Here is a 21,623-nt window from a genome sequence, read left to right on the forward strand (position 1 = left end):
TGGTGATATCTTATTGTGGTTTTAATTTGCATCTCTCTGATGATTAATGATATTGAACATTTTTTCTTTTTCTTTTTTTTTTTAGAGAGGAGAGGGAGAGACAGAGACAGAGAGAGAGAGGAGAGACAGAGAGAGAGAAGGGGGGAGGAGCTAGAAGCATCAACTCCCATATGTGCCTTGACCAGGCAAGCCTAGGGTTTCGAACCGGCGACCTCAGCATTTCCAGGTCGACGCTTTATCCACTGCGCCACCACAGGTCAGGCTGAACATTTTTTCTTATGTTTATTGGCCATCTGTATGTCCTCTTTGAAAAAGTGTCTATTCAGGTCCTTGGCCCATTTTTTAATTAGGTTGTTTGTTTTCTTGGTGTTGAGTGGTATAAGTTCTTTATAGATTTTGGAAATTAACTCCTTCTCAGATGTATCATTGGAAAATATGTTCTACCATTTACTGGTGGGAACATGAATTTTCAAAGTTGAAAAAGACACACTCACTGAGAGAGGTATATAATATGCCTTAGGTAGACTGATGAGTTAGATGAGATTTCACTATTATATTTATCTCAACAAATCAGAATCTAAATTATTTTTCCCCCATGTATGCAAAATCAGGTAAATAATCTGTTGGTGATTGAATTTCCTTTATAATCTTGTGAAGGGGGAGCCACTGTTTCAATACTATTCCATTTGTCTGTGCATGTGTGTGCGTGCAACTGTGTGTGCACACAGGCAGGTTTGCTACGTTCAGAAGCCTAGTAGCATGGTCTCTCTAGGAACAGTTACCTGCACCATGATAGCTTTAATAATGCTGGTAGGGACGTGAGAGCAAGTAATGAAAAGTAAGAAAGCAACAGGAGAGGAAAATTCTAGAGACGGGATTTTCTTATGTGTTTAAAATATTTGTGCTATCACTCTTCCTCGAAACACTAGCCATAATATCTCAAATGGTGAATCTTTTAAAAATAATTCCCCTCTGAATATTAACAAAGTATAAACTCACAGGCCACACACTGACACATTCACCACTTCTTCCAAGATAGTGATTATCTTTGGCATTGTTACTTGCACATCAAACTTGGGAAGCACTGTAGATTGGAGAAAAGGAGGTTTGTAATTAGTTTTCAAATTTTATGGAATTAGTATTTTCAGGTTCTTTGTAACAATTCCTTAATAATATTTTAGACCTCTAAAGTGGTAGCTCTCTTCTCCAATGTATTCACCTTACTCTCAGATGGAGATTCTGACTGAAGGTCTACGGATCACTGTAACCTCAATGAATTAGGGAGAGTCCATTAAAACAAGGATGCTTCACATTTTTTGGAGATTAAAAATTGCTATAAAAATAACTAAGTTCTTTGAAGTCCTATTCACAAATCATTTGTCCTCTCTGGAGTTAGGTATGTAACTGGTTCTACTCTAAACTCAGTCTCATCCACGGGAAATTAAAGGACTCCAAATAAGCTCAAATTCTAGGCCCTAGAAATTTAAATATGAAGAAAAGCATTCCATGATTTTCCACAATTCATACCAAATTCCTCCACAGTGAAGGGGTGCTTTATACTTCTGTCTGATTCCTTCTGTACCACCACCTTGTAGGAGCCCTGGAAGGGCTCTGATGAGAGAGGGAATGTCAATTGCTTGAGGCCACTCTCTAACTGAACTTTCTGCCATTGTGCGATGCGGTTTCCTTTGGGGTCCTATAGATACATTAATTGAAACTTACAAAAGGGCTTAAAGCATTAGAGACAATACAGGAAATCTGTGGACAGTCCTGTTATCCACAAAGTGGAAAAAGGAATGGGGAGGGGAGATGACTTAGAACCATCTATGTTATCCAAGTTTGAAGGCTTCTCCCTTCATACCCAGTTTCTGGGATACTGTAAGAATCTCAACTAAGAACATTTCCCCTAAATTTATTACTTTACGTGTAATTATGTAATGTTTCATTTAGCTTACTTCAACGTATATTAGTGGGATCTGAAAGACAAAAGAGAAAAAAAGAACTTTAGACTTGTTCAAAAATATTCTCACTTCTGATTTATAAGCAAGACAGTTTTACATAGAATAACTTTATCTGTAGTAAAACACACAAAAAGTTACAGGTTAAGTATTGCAATGCATAAAAGAACAATATATCTGCTTCCATGGAACTTACTTTTCAATAAGGAATGATACATAAGAAACACGTGTATATGTGTATATATACATATAGTTGAGATATATATATATATAAAGATATGTTTGATATCTATCTTTGAGATATATGTTTGACACTTTTATTTTGTTTTTTTATTAAATGAGAGGCAGGGAGGCAAGGAGGCAGAGACAGATTCCTGCATGCACCTCAACTGGCATCCACCCAGCAAACCCACTAGGAAGTGATGCTCTGCCCATCTGGGGCCACTGCTCCATTGCTCAGAACTGAGCCATTTCAGCTCCTGAGGTGAGGCCATGGAGCCATCCTCAGCACCCAAGGCCAAATTGCTTGAACCATTTGAGCTATGGCTGCAGGAAGGGAAGAGAGAGAGAGAGAGAGAAAGGAGAGAGAGAGAGAAGAGGGAGGGAGAGGGGTGGAATAGGATGGTTGCTTCTCCTGTGTGCCCTGACCGGGAATCAAATCTGGGACTTCCACAACTGGGCTGACACTCTACATTGAGTCAACCGGCCAGGGCTGACACATGTATTTCATATATTTATATATTTAATAAATTTATATCTGTATCTATCTATATCTATATATATCAGGGAGTGGTAAGTAGTAAGTATCTTGAAATAAATCAGGGTTAAGCTGATAGATGAACGAGGTGTATAATTTTAGATAGAGAAGTGAAAGTAGAAGCCTAGACTAGTTTCTTGGCTTGTTTAGAAGTGACATTGACCAGGAAGGGGCTGTAGCATGCAGATAGTAAGAAATCGTCTGGACACATTTTAAGCTAATGTAATTTTCTAATGAAGTAGATGCATACATGTGTGAGAAAAAGAGCAAAGGCAAGATCATGCCATAATCTTTTCCTTAGGGACTGGAAGAAAAAAATTGCCTCTGAGATAGGGAAATGTAGAAGAATAGATTTGGGAGAGAAAAATGAAGACTTTGACTTGGTGTGTCTTTATTAAGTTAAGAGTTGTTTCTTATAATAAATATCAAGTGTTGACCTGGCCTGTGGTGGCACAGTGGATAAAGCATTGACCTGGAACACAGAGGTAGCCTGTTCGAAACCCTGGGCTTGCCTGGTCAAGGCACATATGGGAGTGGATGCTTCCTGTTTTTCCCCTTCTCTCTCTCTCTCTTTTTCTGTGTGTGTCTCTCTCTGCTCTCTAAAATGAATAAATAAAATCTTGAAAAAAATATCAAATGGTAATTGTATGGAACAAACATTGACTTCATTCTTTTCCTTTCTTTTTTTTTTTGTGGCAGAGACAGAGAGAGTCAGAGAGAGGGACAGATAGGGACAGACAGACAGGAAGGGAGAGAGATGAGAAAAATCAATTCTTCATTGTGGTTCCTTAGTTGTTTATTGATTGATTTCTCATATGTGCCTTGACCAGGAGGCTATAGTAGAGTGAGTGACCTGTTGCTCAAGCCAGCGACCTTGAGCTCAAGCTGGTGAGCTTTGCTCAAACCAGATGAGCCCACGTTCAAGCTGGTGACCTCGGGGTCTCGAACCTGGGTCCTCCACATTCCACTCCGACACTCTATCCACTGCGCCACCACCTGGTCAGGCATTCTCCTTTCCCTTTTTAAAAGAGATTTTGGTAGGTGTGTTTGGAAAAATTAGAAATCTTTGAGAAGTTATTTGAACTTAAATTATTTGACTTAATGTGTCTGTTGGTTAATATGTCTTTTTCATTTACCTAATTGAGAACTTTCCAAATAGGAAGTTTAATTGGTGATGATTGCCTAAGTATCAGTACCAAGATAGAAAGAATTAGCTACTCTCTTGATCAGGGATACTGTTTAAAATCATAATCTTACACTATTGTAATGCCAGAAATTACTGTCCAGATTCCTCCTCTCCCTGGTCCTCCCCAACACCAAAAATAGGCGCCCAGCCAGATTACACAGATAATAATGACTCTGTCTAGAAATTAGGAAACTCACCAACTCATTCAGGGGGTGAAAATTTTCATCTAATGAGACGACACGAAATTTCACTGAAATAGAAATATTTCTATCAGTCCCATAAATCTTAAACCCAGGACTGTAGGCCAGTAGAACAAGTTATTAAGGAAATAGGATTATAGGACATTTAAGTGGGGAATACACAGGGGAGGATCTTTCCCTTTTGAAGTTGTCCTGACTGTAGGTCTCTTTGTACCTGTCTGCTCTGGTTTGTAGATGGGTTTGTCTGTCTGGATAAAGACCAGGCTCTTTTGGTTTTTAACCACCACTGCAGTCCGCCTCCTGAATTCCTGGGTTGCTCCTTTCACTCGGAAAGTGAGAAACATTACCTCTTCATTGGATGAAGGACTTGGGACCTGAAATACAAGAGAATCTTGAGAATCCATTCAGTCTTCCACCTTTCCTCCCCCATCCCTGCCCCACTCTTCCCTGGAGATCTGGACTCTGACTTAACTTTACTCCCTCATTCTTATCAGGGAAAACTGGCATGGACAAGAATTACTTCTGTCATTTTTCAATTGCAGAGACAGACACAAGATGGAGGAAGATATATCAGTAAGTAAGGTCACAAATGAGATTCACATCACCTTATAGATACAATCTTGATTCAATACAGAATTGATTCAATTACTATTACACTGAACTTTACCAAGTTTTGGTTATCGGCTAAAAAAGCATGATAAAACATATTTAAGTCTATGAGAAAAAAAATTATAATATTTTATTGCTATAGGTTATCATTTTACATATGGGCAATACTGAAGAGTTTGGGGGCTTATGTTGAGTATTGGCTTAGTTTGCTTTATTAATATTTTTTTCATTTAATTTTAAAAATTCAATTTTTCCTTTATCTAGTACATATTGCTTTTGTTTTCTGGCTGGAAATTCCTGCATTGCTTCTTTTGTTTTTTTAAGAAATATTTTTATTTATTTATTTATTCATTTTAGAGAAGAGAGAGAAAGAGAGAGAGAGAGAATGGGGAGGAACAGTAAGCATCAACACCCTTACGTGCCAGACAAGGCAAGCTCAGGGTTTCATACTGGTGACCTCAGCATTTGAGGTCGACGTTTTATCCACTGTGCCACCACAGGTCAGGCTGTTTGTTTCTTAATTTCTATACTTGGTGAATACATTTAAATTTCTTTCTGAAGTGCTTGCCAGCTTCTCAAAGCCTTATCTGGACTGCATTCTGTATCCTTATAACTCTGACCAATAGAACCAAGTATATAAAGTCTAACAACCATACTCACTGTGAAGGAGACACAATGGAATAAGTCCTTCTCTGCCACCAGGTCAGTGAAGAGGCTTCTGTTCTCTCTGAGAGACTTCAAGGAAGCCCTTACAGTCACTGTCTCATTCAGGTGGCTCAGAAGGAAGCAAGCCTTTTCAGGGGTTTCAGTGTGGAGCAGAGAGGGGACCAGCATCATATACTGCCTGGAAACAGGGAGTCCAGATAGAGGAGAGTGTAGGAGAAGAGGCATTATTATCAACAGCACTATTTTCCATCAAAATTACTGGTACTATCATTAGTTCTATACCATGAGAAGACAGATTGAGAAGCATGAAGTTAACCTTTGCTGTTGGATGGCACATATGAGAATTATTCTCCTGTCCATCACCACTTCCACAGCAGTGACCATTTTGCTTAAAGTGAGCCTTAAGTAGATTAAAATTTGCATGTTTGCCTTATTTTAAGAAACCCAAAAATGTAAATACTTGAATTCAAATAAAAAATATGTTAATTATATGTATTCATGTTGTAAGTCTATTTTATGTTAGTATTGCTGTAAAAAGCAAGCAAGCTTTCCATTGAGACACTGAAAGATCAATCGACAAATGCTCATTGAATATTTATATGTATAGATATAGATATTCAACACCCTGAGAAAATGGTATGGCAAGTACTTGCCTTCCACTTTACAGATGTAGAATCTGAGACTTAAAAGAAGTGAATCATTAGTTTAAAGTCTCAGTTATGGTAAACAACTAATGAAATCTTAGTGTGTTACCTAATGCTGGATGTTTGCATTTTAAATATTTGCCTTTCAACTCCCAGCTAGACAATGACTCCACTCAAAAATGATCTTCTAGTGACTGAATTTTGGGTCTTGGGAGCTCATGAGCAAAACAGAAATATTCCCATTTCCCTCACATATATAAAATACTTCATTGATTCTGTAGTTTTCAAACATTTTTTGTTCAAAGGATTCTCAATAATTTTTTAGAAAAACTGCATTCCTTACACATTTTCAAGAAAACAATTTTTTATCACAAGTTTAAATAATAGCAAAAGATATTATTTATGATGATATTTTAAGTTAAAACTTACATCATTCTTTTTTAAGTGTCCCATTGAATCTTAAATATCACAGAGAAATGATACCCAATTTAACTTACTTAAAAAATATATCAAACTGTTTTTGTAATTACCAGAAATTTAACATTTTTCCATTTTTTTCTCCTTGAACTTAAATTTCCTTGCCACTTACTACACAGAAATTTATCCTAAGATTTTTATGCTTCAAAATTTTGTATATATATAAATATATAAATATATATATACACACACACATATATATGTATAAATGTAGATTAGATGTGGGCATATACATTTAACTTTAACTCTTTGTCTAAATTTAATGTGACCATAAAGTTGTAAATGTTAAATATTTTCTTCTAGACCCAGTTCTTTTAAAAAATCTCACTTATATATAACAGATCAAAGCAAAATAAATATATTGCAAATTGTAATACATACATATTAGATAAAACATCAAAATACCTTTGAAGCATATCTTTAATAGAACACATGCTTATCCATAAATGGATATTCTTTATTGCAAGATTAAACAAGGTCTAGCATTAATTCTGTTGTTATTTTTGGTTTGTGTAGATGTAAATGCCATGAAAAATTATTCACATAAGACTAAGAAAATGACAGCTAAAACAATTATACATTATTATCAGTTTTTGTAACTCCTTCTACGTTACATGCCAGAAGTCACCCATTGCCTTAATTATCAAGAATGACATCTAATCATCTATCAGCTAATGTTCTGTTTAGATCTTCTTTCAGTTTTGTTGAAACAAAAAATCTGTTAGCACATGATCTACAAAAGGGTTTTCTCCCCTGTCCGTAGAATTCTTTGCTTTCTCAACATCAACATCAGTATTTCAAATTATTCCTTTCTTTGGCATTCTAAAGATTTTTTATACTCCAGGACAATGCTCCACGGTAACATCTAATTGAGGGAGAGGCTTGTCTTTCTCTTATAAAGTGGCAGATGGGCAATTAAGAAAAGGGAGGCAAGAAAGGATAAATAGCATGGTCTCAAGCAGATTAATATGAATGTAAGAATCTAAAAATGAATTCCTTTAAAACTATCCATTTTCAATGCCCTTTAGAAAGTCCTAGTATATCCCTAGATACTTTAGAGATTCAGAGATGCAGAGAATTAGAGAAAAATGGTTAAGAATAAGTAAAAAATGAATACACCGAATATATGAAATCTCATCATTAGAAGAGAACCTAAAGATAAGACGGTGATGGTTTCAAAAGGAAGACAAATAAATGATATAAGTAAAATAAAGGAAAGGATTCTTTTCCTAACTCTTTAAAGTGCATTTTAATGAATCAAGCAAGAGTTTAACACAGATATATAAGTGGTGCACAACAAGAGTACGGTATTTCAATTCAAAGCAGAAAAAAATGTAAGGAAAGGACTCTGAATGTTTATGCTCTGTGGGAAACTCACGGTTGTCCAGAGAGTGAGGCATCTGTAGGCAGGACGACCAGAAGGAGGAGAATTAGACTTGAATGAAGGAGTTTGTTCTTCTCCATGCTGCAGGGTGAAGGACCTCGAGGAGACCAGACTGTATTGCACCCGAGTCCCTGGAGTTGGTCTGGTCCAAAGTGGTTCTCAGAGCAAATGGGTTTTATGTTGCTCTCTGAGACAACATGAAGTTCCACCCACACAGCTGTCTAAACAAACTAGAGGTCTCTGAATGTTCTCTGAAAGGGTCATTGCTCTCCGAGGCTTAATTTATGGTCAAGGTTAATTCCTGGCTAAATAGAATTCCTGGAGGGATAAAATCCACATTCCCATAAGTGCTTACTTTCTCTGGTTTTTACTATAAAGCAGCTGATCAGCTTTTCAAACCCTTCTCTCTTACTCCCTCCTTCCACTTCCCCATAGCACCTTTTATGGATTTCTACACATCTTTTGTGTGAATAGTTGGTAAAGGAAGCTACAATTTAAGCAATACTGGGCAGACTCCCAGTAGATATTTTACTGCAAGTCCTCCATTAAATATTTCTGCCTTAAATGTTGAAGCAGTTACAGAATTCAGTAGTCCTCTATGGAAATGATATTGAATTAAGCTAACAACGGTTTTTAATTTAAGGGCATTACTGGATTGCAGATAAAAAGCCAGTCCCTGGAAGAATAGTAATTAAAAAAAAAATTTTTTTTTTGTACTAAAAAACTGAAAAGATGAAAGGAGAAGTAGCTGGACTTCAAAAACAAGCTTTCACTTATTGTGCCTGACAAAGATCCCAGTTACCTTTACCACCGGCTATACAAACAAATTTTGTTGCTGACTTCTAAATATGCTGCTCTTTATCAATCTTTCATCATAGACAATATTTCATTCATCTATCCACCCATTTGTTTATTCCACTATTTATTTTTAAATGAGAGGAGGGAAGATAGAGAGACTTCCACACACACCCCAACCAAAATCTACCTGGCAACCTCTGTCTGGGGCCAATGCTTGAGTACTAAGTTATTTTTAGATCCTGAGGCCAATGCTGGAATGAACCGAACTATCCTTAGTACCTGGGCCATGCTCAAACTAATTGAGCCACTGGCTGCAAGAAGGGAAGAGGGAAGGGGACAGTGTGCCCTGACTGGGAATCAAACCCAGGATGTCCATCTGCCAGGCCAACGCTCTATCCACTGAGCAATTGGCCAAGGCCTGGATTTTTTAAAATAAGTATTCTAGAGCCTAGTAGGACTAGGTATCCTGTAAAATCAAAGAGATAGAATGGAAGTTGGTACAATTATATAGGTGAGAAATGATGGTATTTTGAACTAGGGTATTCATAATGAGTTTAAAAAAGGTTGACAGATGTGTATTATTTTTATTCATTATAGAGTGGGGAGAGAGAGAGAGAGAAGGGGTGAGGAGCAGGAAGCATCAACTACCATATGTGCCTTGACCAGGCAAGCCCAGAGTTTTGACCCAGCAACCTCAGCATTTCCAGGTTGACGCTTTATCCACTGCGCCACCACAGGTCAGGCTGATGTGTATTATTTTTAAAAGGCAAAAGTATAGTATACAATGAATATATGAATGTGGTGGATAATGGAGAATGTGCTTTTCAATTTTCCTGGCTTGTCACTGAGTGAACTGTGTTGCCTTTAACTGATTAAGTGAAACAGAAGAAACAAAGCTGGGAACAGAAAGACAGAAAAGCTGAGGATTGGAAAGATAGTCTAGTGTTAGAAAGTGCTTGTGATATATTCAAGTATTAATATTCCCAAGGAGCTTATCATTTCCACCTAGAGTTTAGAGCAGTGTGGTCTAATAGAAATACGTGTGAGCCTCCTATGTAACTACTTTTTCTAGTAGCCACATTAAATAAGCAAAAAGAAAAAGATTAATTTCAATTCTGTATTTTACTTAACTCAATATATCCAAAATATTATCATTGCAACTTTTAATCAATATAAAAATACTAATGAGATACTTTACTTTTTTTTTTTTTTTGCACTAAGTCTCTAAAATTTGGTGTGGATACTACACTTAAAATACATATCAACTTAACCACATTTCAAGCACCCAATTGCCTATTTGGCTCCTGGTTATCATACTTGACATAGTAGGTTTAGAGCAATGTTTTTCAAATTATGAGTCACCATTATAGTGAGTTATGATATGATCAGTGAGTCATAACCAAGATTTAAAAAAATGAAATAAAATATAATAAAATAGAAAATACAGTGTTAGCAAAAAAAAAAGTAATTGAAAATATTGATATCAGAAACATCTGTTTCTCATAATTTCAATAGAAACTGCTGATGTGTCTTATTAACACTTCTCCAATTCTATCTTTAATAATAGAACTCCTGAGTTTTGCCTAAACACAAACTGTCTTCTATTTCTCTCTGGAAGTGGGAATGGCTAAATTTTGGTGACTGAGCATAAATGGAAGTGATGCATGCAATTTTCAGTTCATGATTGAAAAAGGAAGTCTTACATTTTGTGCTTTCTCTTTACCACTTGCCTGGAATATAGACAGAATGATGGTAGTCAAAGCTTCTACTGTAGATCACAAGACGGGAGCCATGTGCAGAGTAACAAGCGAGACTAGTCTCAGTCCCTGAATCCCCTAGACTGGACTTTCACTTAGTAAAAAAATAACTTATTAAAGCCACTGCATTTCAAGATCTCTTTGTTAAAGCAATAAAACTTGTATCTTAACTAATATAATTTTTCTTTCTTTATCACTGTCTTTATTTTGATCATTTCATCCTTAACTATGAGTGTCCTAAGTCACAATGTAAAAAAAAACTTAAATTGTGAAACTGTGATTACAGTGTTATATTGTGAACTGACTAATGAAAATGTACAAAATTTATTATTGTAGGTTAAAGTTAAAGCAATTTGAACACTACCAGTTTACTGAGATCCGGCCTGAGAATACAGACTAAAGATTTATCAGCTTATTGGGAGAGTTGATGCCATTGAAATAGATCACAATATACAGGTAAGATAATGTTGACGAGAAAAGAAAGATCCCAGGGTAAGAACCCCAAGGACTATCAGTGTCTAGGCTATATGCAGAGGCAGGCAGATGGAAGAAGAAAGTACAGAGAGAGAGAAAGGGAGAAACAATCAAAAAAGTATGAGATCTGTGAGTCCCAAAAAAAGAGATAACATTAAGAAAAAAAATAGTCAAAGAAGATTTTTTACTAGTAAGAGTGACTGGGTCTTTAGCCAAGACGTTAATGTTAATAGCATACAAAAAAAAAATCATTTCAAAAATGTGCATGATAGACTGACCAGGCGGTGGTGCAGTGGATAGAGAGTTGGACTGGGATGCGGAAGGCCCAGGTTCAAAACCCTGAGGTCTCTAACTTGAGCGCTGGCTCATCTGGTTTGAGCAAGGCTCACCAGCTTGAGCTCAAGGTCGCTGGCTTGAGCAAGGGGTCACACGGTCTGCTGTAGCCTCCTGGTCAAGGCACATATGAGAAAGCAATCAATGAACAACTAAGGTGTCGCAATGAAAAACTGATGATTGAATCTTCTCATCTCTTTCCCTTCCTGTCTGTCTGTCCATCTCTCTGTCTCTCTCTGTCTCTGTCACACAAAAAAAGTTTGCATGATTTTATAATGTATTAATGCAAAACATAACAGAACTTAAATTGTTTTTAAGAAACTAGAAATAATTAAACACTTATTTATAAGATTAATTAAAGTAGAAGACAATAACATTAATAGCATTCATTTGGTGCCTTGTCATTAATTGTAAACATGATCTGTAAAGGCTGCTATTGCTAAATCCCTGTCTATTCATCTTAAATGCCATTGTGAAATTAAATAATAGGCAGGATGATCATTTTTCTGCTGGATTTAGGAACAAGAAGAATACCTGAACCCCGGTGTTTCAGTGTCTGTGTAAGGCAGAAGCTTGATTTCAGTTTGGGAGGAATGAGCTGAGCATGAGGACCCAGGGTGAATTTGCCAGAGTTTGAAGGGGAAGAAAATATTAGGACAGTACTTGACAGAGTTGTGAGAATGAGAAGGAGGTTTAAGAGGAGAGAGACTTGAATAAATTTAAATAAAATGTTGTGAGTGGGAGGAACAAATGAAAGGATAGAGGTTGAACATTGTACTGTGAGAGGTGATAATCTCAAGAGAGGGCTCTGCGGATGCCTGAGGTGGTTGTATTAACAAAGTGGATTGAGGCATTGTCCTTAGAAGAAGCAGCACTACTTTCAATATAATTATAAATAAAGAGGGAAGTTTTATCTAAAGTGCTCTCTCTCTCTCTCTCTTACACACCCCCACTCCCCCCCCCCCTTTTTCCCCCACGTGCATTTTCTTGGCCTTTCTTCTCCTAAAAACAAAACAAAACAAAACAAAAAATAAACCAAAGCAAAAACAAACAAAAGAGGGTCATTTTTCTGGATTCCTTAACTTGTTTCCTGAGCCCATGAAGCCCAGCTGGCTCACTTCTACCTCTGTAACTTTCTAAATAAACTTTTGCTTGTAAAAAAAAAAAAGTAAATAAAGTGCTCCATCCACTGAGATGATACTTTCCCTTCTTAGGAAGAGGAAAAACTAGCTTGATCGGATCAGTGATCAGGACACCCGAGTCTTAGTTCAGACAGCCTGGATAACTGTTCTGAGCCTCAGCTTTGTCATAAAAAAAATGCTGGGTAATAACATCTGTCACCTTCACGGGGTAGTTTTACACAAGAGGCTATTTATCTCTATATAACAGAGGTTTAAAAACTGCAAATATTGCCTGACCAGGTGGTGGTGCAGTGGACAGAGCGTCAGACTGGGATGCAGAGGACCCAGGTTTGAAACCCCAAGGTTGCCGACTTGAGCGCAGCCTCATCCAGCTTGAGCATAGGGTCACTGGCTTGAGTGTGGGATCATTGACATGACCCCATGGTCTCTGGTTTGAGCCCAAAGGTCGCGCTGGCTTGAGCCCAAGGTTGCTGGCTTAGGCAAGGGTTCACTAGCCTCTACTGTAGTCCTCCCATCCCCCCACCCCCCCCATCATCAAGGCACACATGAGAAAGCAATCAATGAACACGTAAGGTGCCGCAACGAAGAACTGATGCTTCTCATCTCTCTCCCTCCCTGTCTGTCTGTCCCTATCTGTCCCTCTTTCTGTCTCTCTGTTTCTATCACAAAAATGAACAAATAACTGTAAATATTACTGATTCAGTGAAATTTAATATTTATATTTTGAATCTTAATGACTTAGGAAGAGATCTGTTTCATACCTGCTCTGGGCTTTAGTATAATATGGCATCCAAATAAAGCAAGTTAAGTTATTTAAGTAACAAGTGCTTGACAGAAGTGAGAACACAACTGGGACAAGTTCTTTAAAACTTTGAAGTATTCAGCAAAAAATTACTGTTAGAAAGCTGAGGTAAAGGGTTAAGAGAGAAAAGAAAAAAAAGAAGAAGCAGTTTATAGAAAAGAAAATAAGGGAACAAAAGTCAAGAAAACACATGACATTAAGAACAAAGGATAATTCTTTGGGAATTTCAAAAAAATAACATTAGCATGTATATGGGCCTTCATAAATAGGAAAAAAAAATTTCTCTTGTATGATGTAGTGCAGGGGTCCCCAAACTTTTTACACAGGGGGCCAGTTCACTGTCCCTCAGACCGTTGGAGGGCCGGACTATAAAAAAAACCTGAACAAATCCCTATGCACACTGCACATATCTTATTTTAAAGTGAAAAAACAAAACGGGAACAAATACAATATTTAAAATAAAGAACAAGTAAATTTAAATCAACAAACTGACCAGTATTTCAATGGGAACTATGGGCCTGTTTTTGGCTAATGAGATGGTCACTGTCCAGTTCCATATTTGTCACTGCTAGCCATAACAAGTGATATGGTGCACTTCCGGAGCTGTGACGCGTGCGTCCCACATCATTGTACACGAGCGACGCCGTGCTTTGAAGACCGCCACATACAGTACTCTCACTGACCACCAATGAAAGAGATGCCCTTTTGGAAGTGCGGCGGGGGCCGGATAAATGGCCTCAGGGGGCCGCATGCAGCCCGCAGGCCGTAGTTTGGGGACCCCTGATGTAGTGCTTTCCAGGAACTGAATATATCTTCTCTAATGCTACCAATTATTACATTTAGTTCCCTTTGTGAGAAAAGAGAACATTCAGGCTAGTGTAGTTCCTAATAATAATAATAATAATGAGGGACACTTCAGCTCGTAACATGATCTGCCTTCAAAACCAGGAAGCTCATTTAATGGAATACTGTATTGTACTCTATCGGGGAATACGCTTATTTTATCTTCCCAAGTATTTTAGAAAAAACTTGGAGTTAGGGCAATATGTATCTGTAGAGATTTTCTCAAAGATCAGAGTGTTTCTCATTTGTATTATCTCGTTAACCTCCTTTTCTGATTTTTAATGAGAAAAATAATTTAATGTACAAAAGTAAAAAAGCATAACAAATTCTCAGATTGTTTCTATTCAAACAATATGCTTGCTGTAATTTCTCAGAATTATCAAAGGGTTTATCTTTTAAATTAAAATCTACTTGTTTCTTTAGGTTTCTAAAGAGTACTGATATCCACAAATCTTTTTTTACTATAGTTCACATTGTGATACAATGTTCTAATACATTGTGATTAGTGCCTGAGTTAAAACAGATTACTACTAACAGTAGCATTCAAGGATTGTTCTTACATATACATACTTTTGGACATGTATAAAGATTTTTGTATGATGAATTTATACTATGAATTTGTGATGTCAGAGAATATATACATTTAAAATTTTTTATACTGTTACATTGACTTTCTAAAACGACTCTGCTAGTTATCTTCTATCAACAAGACTAATCCTTGGAGTACTGTGACATTGAGCACCTTTTCCTATGCCTGTTGACCATTTGTATGTCCTTTTTGGAGCAACGTCTATTTAGATACTTTACACATTTAAAAGTCAGGTTCTTTGCTTTTTTTTTTTTTCCTTGCTTTTGAGTTGTATAAGTTACTTACATATTTTGTGTATTAATCTCTTTCAGATATCTAAATGCACCAATAGTTTCTCTCATTCCATAGTTGCCCTTTCATTTTGGTTGTTTTCTTTGCTGTGCCGGTACATTTTAGTTCAGTGTAATCCATTTGTCTAGTTTGGTCTTTGTTGCCTTTGTTTCTGGTGTAATATCCCAGAAATTGTTGCCCAGTTAAATGACTAGAAACTTTTTACCTTTGTTTTTTCCTAAGAGCTGTATTGTTTTAGGTTTCACACTTCAGTCTTTTAAGTTATTTTGAGCTGATTTTTGTGTGGTGGGAGATAAGGGTTCAATTTCATTTTTTGCTTGTGTGAACAACTGGCATAAGTGGAGCCATTTAAACGTGGAGTCAGGCAGCCATTTCAGAGGAACTGCGTTATATGTCTTTTTTTTTTTTAATTGGATTTTTTGGAGTGACATTGGTTAATAAAATTATATAGATTTCAGGTGTACATTTCTAAAATACATCATCTGCACATTGCATTGTGCTCACCACCAAAGTCCAGTCTCCTTCCATCACCATCTATGCCCCCTATGCCCTCATCTACCTCTCTTACCCTTTTCTCTCTTGTAATCACCGTACTGTCACCTTTGTCTATGAGGGTTTTTTTCTTCTTTTGCTTAATACCTTCACCTTTTTTTACCCAGTACATTATCCGTCTTCTTCCTTGAACCTTTGGAATGTTTGAACTGGACAAAGTAACTTTTGGACTTGGCCAGAGCACCATTGTCTTCCAAAAACTGCTTTGTAAAGCTAACAGGAAGGAGACCTCCTGACTCTGAGGCCTGATAATTAAAGTCGTTCCTTAGAATCAGTAAATAGCCTGTATACCAAAAGAATAACTTAGCTTATTAGCATTAATAGAAATTCATATCTTCTACTTATGTAATTATTTCCCTCCCTTTTCTCATAAAACCTCCTTGCCTTAATTCCATAATCAGAACAATATTTGGATTTCTGCCTGAAACACTTGTTGCCTCCCACATTTGGTTTTTAAGATTAACGTGTGTATGCCGAATTTCCAACACCATTTGTTGACGTGACTACCTTTTCTTCATTGTAAATTCTTATCACTCTCTTTGAAGATCATTGACCATGTATGGAATGAGCTCTCTAGTTTGTTTCATTGGTCTCTATGTCCTCCTTTATGCAAGTGCCTTACTATTTTATAGTTTTGTAATATGTTTTGAAATCAGGCTGTGTGGTACTTCTAGTTTTATTGTTCTGTTTTAAATTACTCTATTTGACTATTCATTTTGTAGTTCAAAATGAATTTTAAGATTGCTTTTCTCTTCTCTAAAAAATGCTATTGGGATTTTGATAGGGTTTACATTGAATCTATAGATCACTTTTGGAAGTTTGGGCATTTTACCATTATTAATTCTTGCAATTCACTATGGTATGTCCTTCCATTTAAAATTTACGGTATGTCCTTACATCTTTTAAAATTTCTCTCATCAGTGTTTTGTAGTTCAATGTATAGATCTTTTACCTCCTTGGTTAAGTTTAAGTATTTTATTATTTTTTATGCCACTGTAAGTGGAATTGTTTTTTTAAATTTTTTTCAGATACATTGTTGTTAGTGTACAGAATTACAATTGATTTTTGTTTGTTGATTTTGTATTATACAACTTTACTGAATTAATTTATTAGTTCTAACAATTTTATTTTGTGTGTGTAGAATCTTTAAGGCTTTCTACATATAAGACCATAACATCTATAAACTGAGATAGTTTTATTTTTCCCTTTTGTTATGGACCAAATGTGAGTAATTATTGATCAGAGCCCAAATTGAGTATAAATTTAAAGAGCCTTTATTAGCTGGCCAGCGCCTGCTAGCTGAAAAACAGCTAACAGCACCAAGCCTAGGGAGAGAGCAGTATTTAAGGGGATAAACCACAAAGTCATAGCTATTACACCATGTATGCACAACATTCTTGACATTTCGGTAGAAAGCATTCTTTGTTCTAAAGCTGATTAGTTCTTCCTGCAATTGCTGCAAGGCTAAGGCATAAAACTACATCCTGCTTTTGTAGGCAAGATTTAAGTCAAGATATCTAACTAGTTAGGCCTGTAAAAATTTTTCACTCTAAGTTACTGCCACAGGCAAGCTCCATTTAATACTTAACTTTCTTGTACAGACTATTGGGGATTTTCTACTCTAAGCAGCTACCAAAAGCAAGTTTAAAGTTCCTCTTTATGTCCAACTCTCCATACACAATACTGAGGTCCCATACACAACACTAAGCCCCTATCACATTCCCCAGTGGTTTTATATCCTGAGTCAAATCCTTGACTCATTTTAATGAGGTGCATGAGGCTGTTGAGTAGGCAGGGGCCTAAAATTAAGGCTAGTATTAGTGATCTGCAGATCCTGTAAGTAGGAACATCAGCCTATACCATGCAACAGAAAGGGTGATGACTTTTGTTCATATTTAACAGGTAGACTTGATGTTTTCATTAACAGTAATACAGTCTACTGAAGAAACAAATGTTACTGATTAATTTCTTACAACCTGTACAAACCTTCTGCAACTTACATAAACCTTTAATTTTTATAAACTTTCTTAACTATTCAGAAATAACTGGCTTTCATAATAACTTCTTTCTTCCTTTTTCTTTTAAAAGTATTTCTATACCTTATACCTTTTATTATCAAAACTATACAATTCTTTTCTAGTCAGAACTCTTAATTTTAAAAAATCGTAACCTTTAGTGACAACCAAGCTGGCAATAAGTAATTTTCCTTTAAAGTATACTTCTTTTTGGAGGTGTCCTCCCTCTAAGTAGCTAGTATTTATAGGTTAAGTATAAGCACATATATATTTTTCATTTACCTTGTAGCTTCCCTTCTATAAAAGGGACTTATATCTCTCTTCTGTATGACTCATAGCAGTACATGCATCAGCCCTTAAGATAACTTGTTCTGGCTTTCCTTTGACCTCAGTATCCCTCCCTCTCCAAAGTCTATTTAAAAGGAGTTCTTCAGTGAGTTTCTTCAGGCATTAGCCATACGTAGACCAGCCAGCTTCTGGTTTGTGGCTGGAGCAGAGCATGCTGTCTTTCTCAGGGTCAACTTACAAGGGTTGGCAGGGTCAGTCTCTGCTGTCCACAAGGGTGTCTCTGCTGGGACTGCAGGCTTCAACCGGCTAGGTGGATCCCATGGTATACCTTCTACCTTGGCAGCAGTGGGAATGGTCAGGATCATGGTGTGTGGATCTGTCCACGTGGGGGTCAGTCCTTGGGTGGTATACTTCTTTACTCAGACTGAGTCCCCAGGCTAGAAGGGATGTACCAGATTTCTTGGCATTGCTGGAAGCGCCTCTTGGACAGCTTTTGGACAGCCTGCTGAGTAATCTGTAGACCCTGTAAGTACTTAAGAAAGGAGTGGTTACTTAACTCAGCTTTTATTTCTTCTCTGAGTTTTTGGTAGCAAGGGAGGGGGTCTCTCAAACATTATTTCAAAAGGAGTGAATCCTTCCCTGTAGGGGGTGCACCTCGCCCTAAGGAGGGCTAAAGGGAGTAAGGTGGGCTACTTTTCACCAGTTTCAAAAACAAATTTGGTTAAAGTTTTCTTTAAGATCTGATTCACATGTTCTACCTGCCCTGAACTTTGGAGCCTGTAGGCACAATGTAATTTCCAATTAATATTGAGTGCCTTTTCTACTAGCTGTGAGATCTTGGATACAAATGCAGGCCCATCATTAGACCCAATATTAATGGGCAAGCTAAATCTGGGAATAATTCATATAGCAATTTCTTAACAGCTGTTACTATGGTCTCATTTCTAGTAGGAAAAGCTTCTTCCAATTCTGGAAAGGTATCAATTACTTTAGTAAAATCTATTTCTAAATGTTCACCTGGGAAAGTTCCTCTCTCTGTTTCTCTTTATAATTTCTTTACTTTGCTTAGTATTTATTTGGGCACAGACTAAACACTCGGACATTATGCCTTCTGCAGTAGATTCTAAGTCTGGCTTTTCTAATTATTTCTTCTTATTCTTAGTCATCCCTTTCCTGGTAGCAAAATCTTTTTCTAATTGGTTGCAAAAAAGCCTTTAGAAACAAGAGTTCTAGTAAAGTTACTAAAATTTCCTAAAAACCCCTCTGGTTTTAGGGCTACCTTATTGGTAGTATCATCAGTTGCTTTGTTTTTCTTGAGTTTCTAGGGAGTTCCCCCTCTTTTGGTGCCCTGGACAGTGGATAATGGCCACTATTTCCAGGGAGCAGGCTCCTGCATTGTTGGGGTGAGGGTTTGAGCCTCACCTTGGTTAGTTCTTAAGCTTTCTTCTGATGGTCCCTCTTTGTGCCTGTCTTAGGTTGTTCCTGCCTTCAGGAATCTTACCCGTCTTTGGCTAACCAGCCATCTTAGGGGCCAAACAGTTATGTGATTGTAGGAGGAGCAATGTCCCTTCTGAAATGCTTAGTTTTTTTTAGCAGCTTTAAAAAGGTGTTTCTTCCTTTTTAAAAACTTATAATACGGTCCCGGACGTCACGGAAATGGCGCCGTGAGCAGCGCGTCCGACAGATCTCCCCAAAATCACAACAAATTTATCAACTAGAAACAGGAAAATTTATCTTCGGAGCAAACTGAAAGCAAAAGGACTGTTATCACTCGAATCTGAGAGACGAGGGTGTGGAGGAAGCTACCGCAGGGACGTTCATTCAAGCCGCGAGGAAGTGCGCCTGTGGTAAGTCATCCCGCACTCGGAAGCCGCGAGCAGCAGCCCCCGCCAGCTGCCGCGAGCAGCACCCGGGTCGGTTGCAGAGCGAGCGGCGAGCAGCCGCTGGTGCGCGCCCGGTCTGGTTGCAGACCGAGCATTGCAGACCGAGCACCGCTAACGTTCCCAGCGGCCCGCGCACGGGGAGCGGGAGAGGCCCCAGGGCGGTATTCCCTACTTGGGAGATTCTCTCCGCGGGCGGGGCACCTCACCCAGCCATTCAAGCTAACAATCAAGCGTTGGGGGAGGGGCGCGCGCAGGCAGCCTGAAATACCTTCGGGAGCACAGCTGCGACCCAATTACTAAAATTAACTTAACCCGTGAAATCTGCGCACCTTCGGTTCTAATTGATAAGATCTCTCTCAGTTCACTGACCCAAGACAAGAGGCGTGATATTTTTTGGTGCCTCTCGCTAAAGGGGCGGGGGCAACTTCTGATTGATAGAGCCTCCATATTCAGGGATAAACGCTAACAAGAAGGACTTGGAAGATAATGGGATCTATACCACACTAGTCGCAAGCAGAGACTAGTGCCTCTTCTTACCAGCCAAAACAGGCTACAAAGTGTGGAAAGCCTGGGTTGAGAGGTCCAATGGAATGCTAGGCGCTGAACAATCACCTTGACAACAATTGACTCCCACCCCCGCCTGATTACACTGGAGGCCCTGACTGTCAGAGCCCTTCCCAGAGCCTTGCACTGAGTGGGGATAGAGTGGGGATTTCCCAGCTCTTTGAGCCTCTTACTCCCCAGGCAGAAGCAGTGGCAGCCTTGTGGCTGGATCGCCAGGCTGCTGGTTCGGGAGGGGGGGACTGGGAGAGAGAATCCACGAAGGCGAACTCTCTCGTCGTTGGACCCTGCAGACGCCGGCAGGCCTTGACTACCAGCAAGACTAAAGCCAATTGTGTGACATTGCCGTAGAACCCCATCAACTGCAAGTCCCTGCCTGGGTGTGGTGCAGGGGCAGGGCCTGGGGTGCAGAGTCGCCGACCGGGAAGAGGGAGAGAGGAGAAGGAGGAAGAGGTTGACATCTCAAAATCAGGAAAAATCCACAGACTTTGCAGCTTGTTCCACTGGTTTTTTTGTTGTTGTTGTTGTTTGTTTCTTCTATCTTATTGCCTTTATTTCCTCCACCTCAGTCCTTCTATTCTCTGCCCATCTTATGCTTCCCTTTTCTTGAACTACACTACCCATAAGTGTTACATTTTATTTCTCTTCTTCATCCTCACCCTCCTTAGGGGTTATACTCCAGGACACTTAACTCTCACTCTCTCCTCTTTTGTTTTTTTTTGCTTTATTTTGTTTTTTTCTCTTCCTTTTTTATTTCTTCCTTCGTTTTTCTCTTTTTCTTATTTTTTCCTTTCTATTCGTTTTTTCTTTTCTCATTTTACTTTCCTCCCATTTAATCCTCAATCACGAACAAATTAGTTAATTTGGGACTCAAGGGTTTTTTTGGCTTTGTTTTTCTTTTTCGGTTTTGTTTTTGTTTTTTTCTTGTTGGTTTGTTTTTGTGGCATTTTGGGTCCTCCCAACCCAAGGTCTCCATTGTATTTGGTCTTTGCTCTACTTAATACAACGTATTTTTACTTATTATTTTTATTTTTTCTTCTTTATTATTCCTTTTTTTGTCCTTTTTTCTGGTTCCCTCTTGTCCCTCTCATTATATCTCTTGGTTGACCATCACCCACAGGCAAATCAACTTATGCTTGTCTAAGATTTTCTTCCTTTTTTTTTTTTTTTTTGCATTAAGTAGGTCCCTACTCCCCCCCCCTTTTTTTTTTTTTTTTTTTTTTTGCCCCCTTGAACTCTTCACCGCAAACCAGGCCCTCCATTATAGGCACGATATTTCCCTGAGGAGGGGAGAGGAGGGAAGGAGAACAAAGAAAAAAAAAGGGGGAAATAATAAATTATTACTGCTTTTTTTTGTGGGGTGTTTTACCCTTTGTTTTTTTTGTTTTTTTTTTTGTTTGTTTGTTTTTTACTT

General features: G+C 38.0%; 1 protein-coding gene across 1 annotated transcript in view; it reads right to left on the reverse strand.

The window, feature by feature from the left end:
* Window positions 1-8,233, reverse strand: part of LOC136385015 (alpha-2-macroglobulin-like) — a 50,427-nt gene extending 42,194 nt beyond the window's left edge. The window contains exons 1-7 of the mRNA XM_066355760.1: window positions 7,876-8,233; window positions 5,371-5,554; window positions 4,316-4,475; window positions 4,099-4,151; window positions 1,956-1,976; window positions 1,528-1,696; window positions 1,000-1,084 (exon numbers count right to left, since the gene is read on the reverse strand). Coding sequence (XP_066211857.1) covers window positions 1,000-1,084; window positions 1,528-1,696; window positions 1,956-1,976; window positions 4,099-4,151; window positions 4,316-4,475; window positions 5,371-5,554; window positions 7,876-7,961 — 758 coding nt within the window. The 5' untranslated portion in view covers window positions 7,962-8,233. The remainder of the gene's footprint in view (window positions 1-999; window positions 1,085-1,527; window positions 1,697-1,955; window positions 1,977-4,098; window positions 4,152-4,315; window positions 4,476-5,370; window positions 5,555-7,875) is intronic.
* Between the last annotated feature and the right edge of the window lie 13,390 nt (window positions 8,234-21,623).

Source organism: Saccopteryx leptura, chromosome 1 (assembly GCF_036850995.1).
Source record: "Saccopteryx leptura isolate mSacLep1 chromosome 1, mSacLep1_pri_phased_curated, whole genome shotgun sequence".
Taxonomy (NCBI): domain Eukaryota; kingdom Metazoa; phylum Chordata; class Mammalia; order Chiroptera; family Emballonuridae; genus Saccopteryx; species Saccopteryx leptura.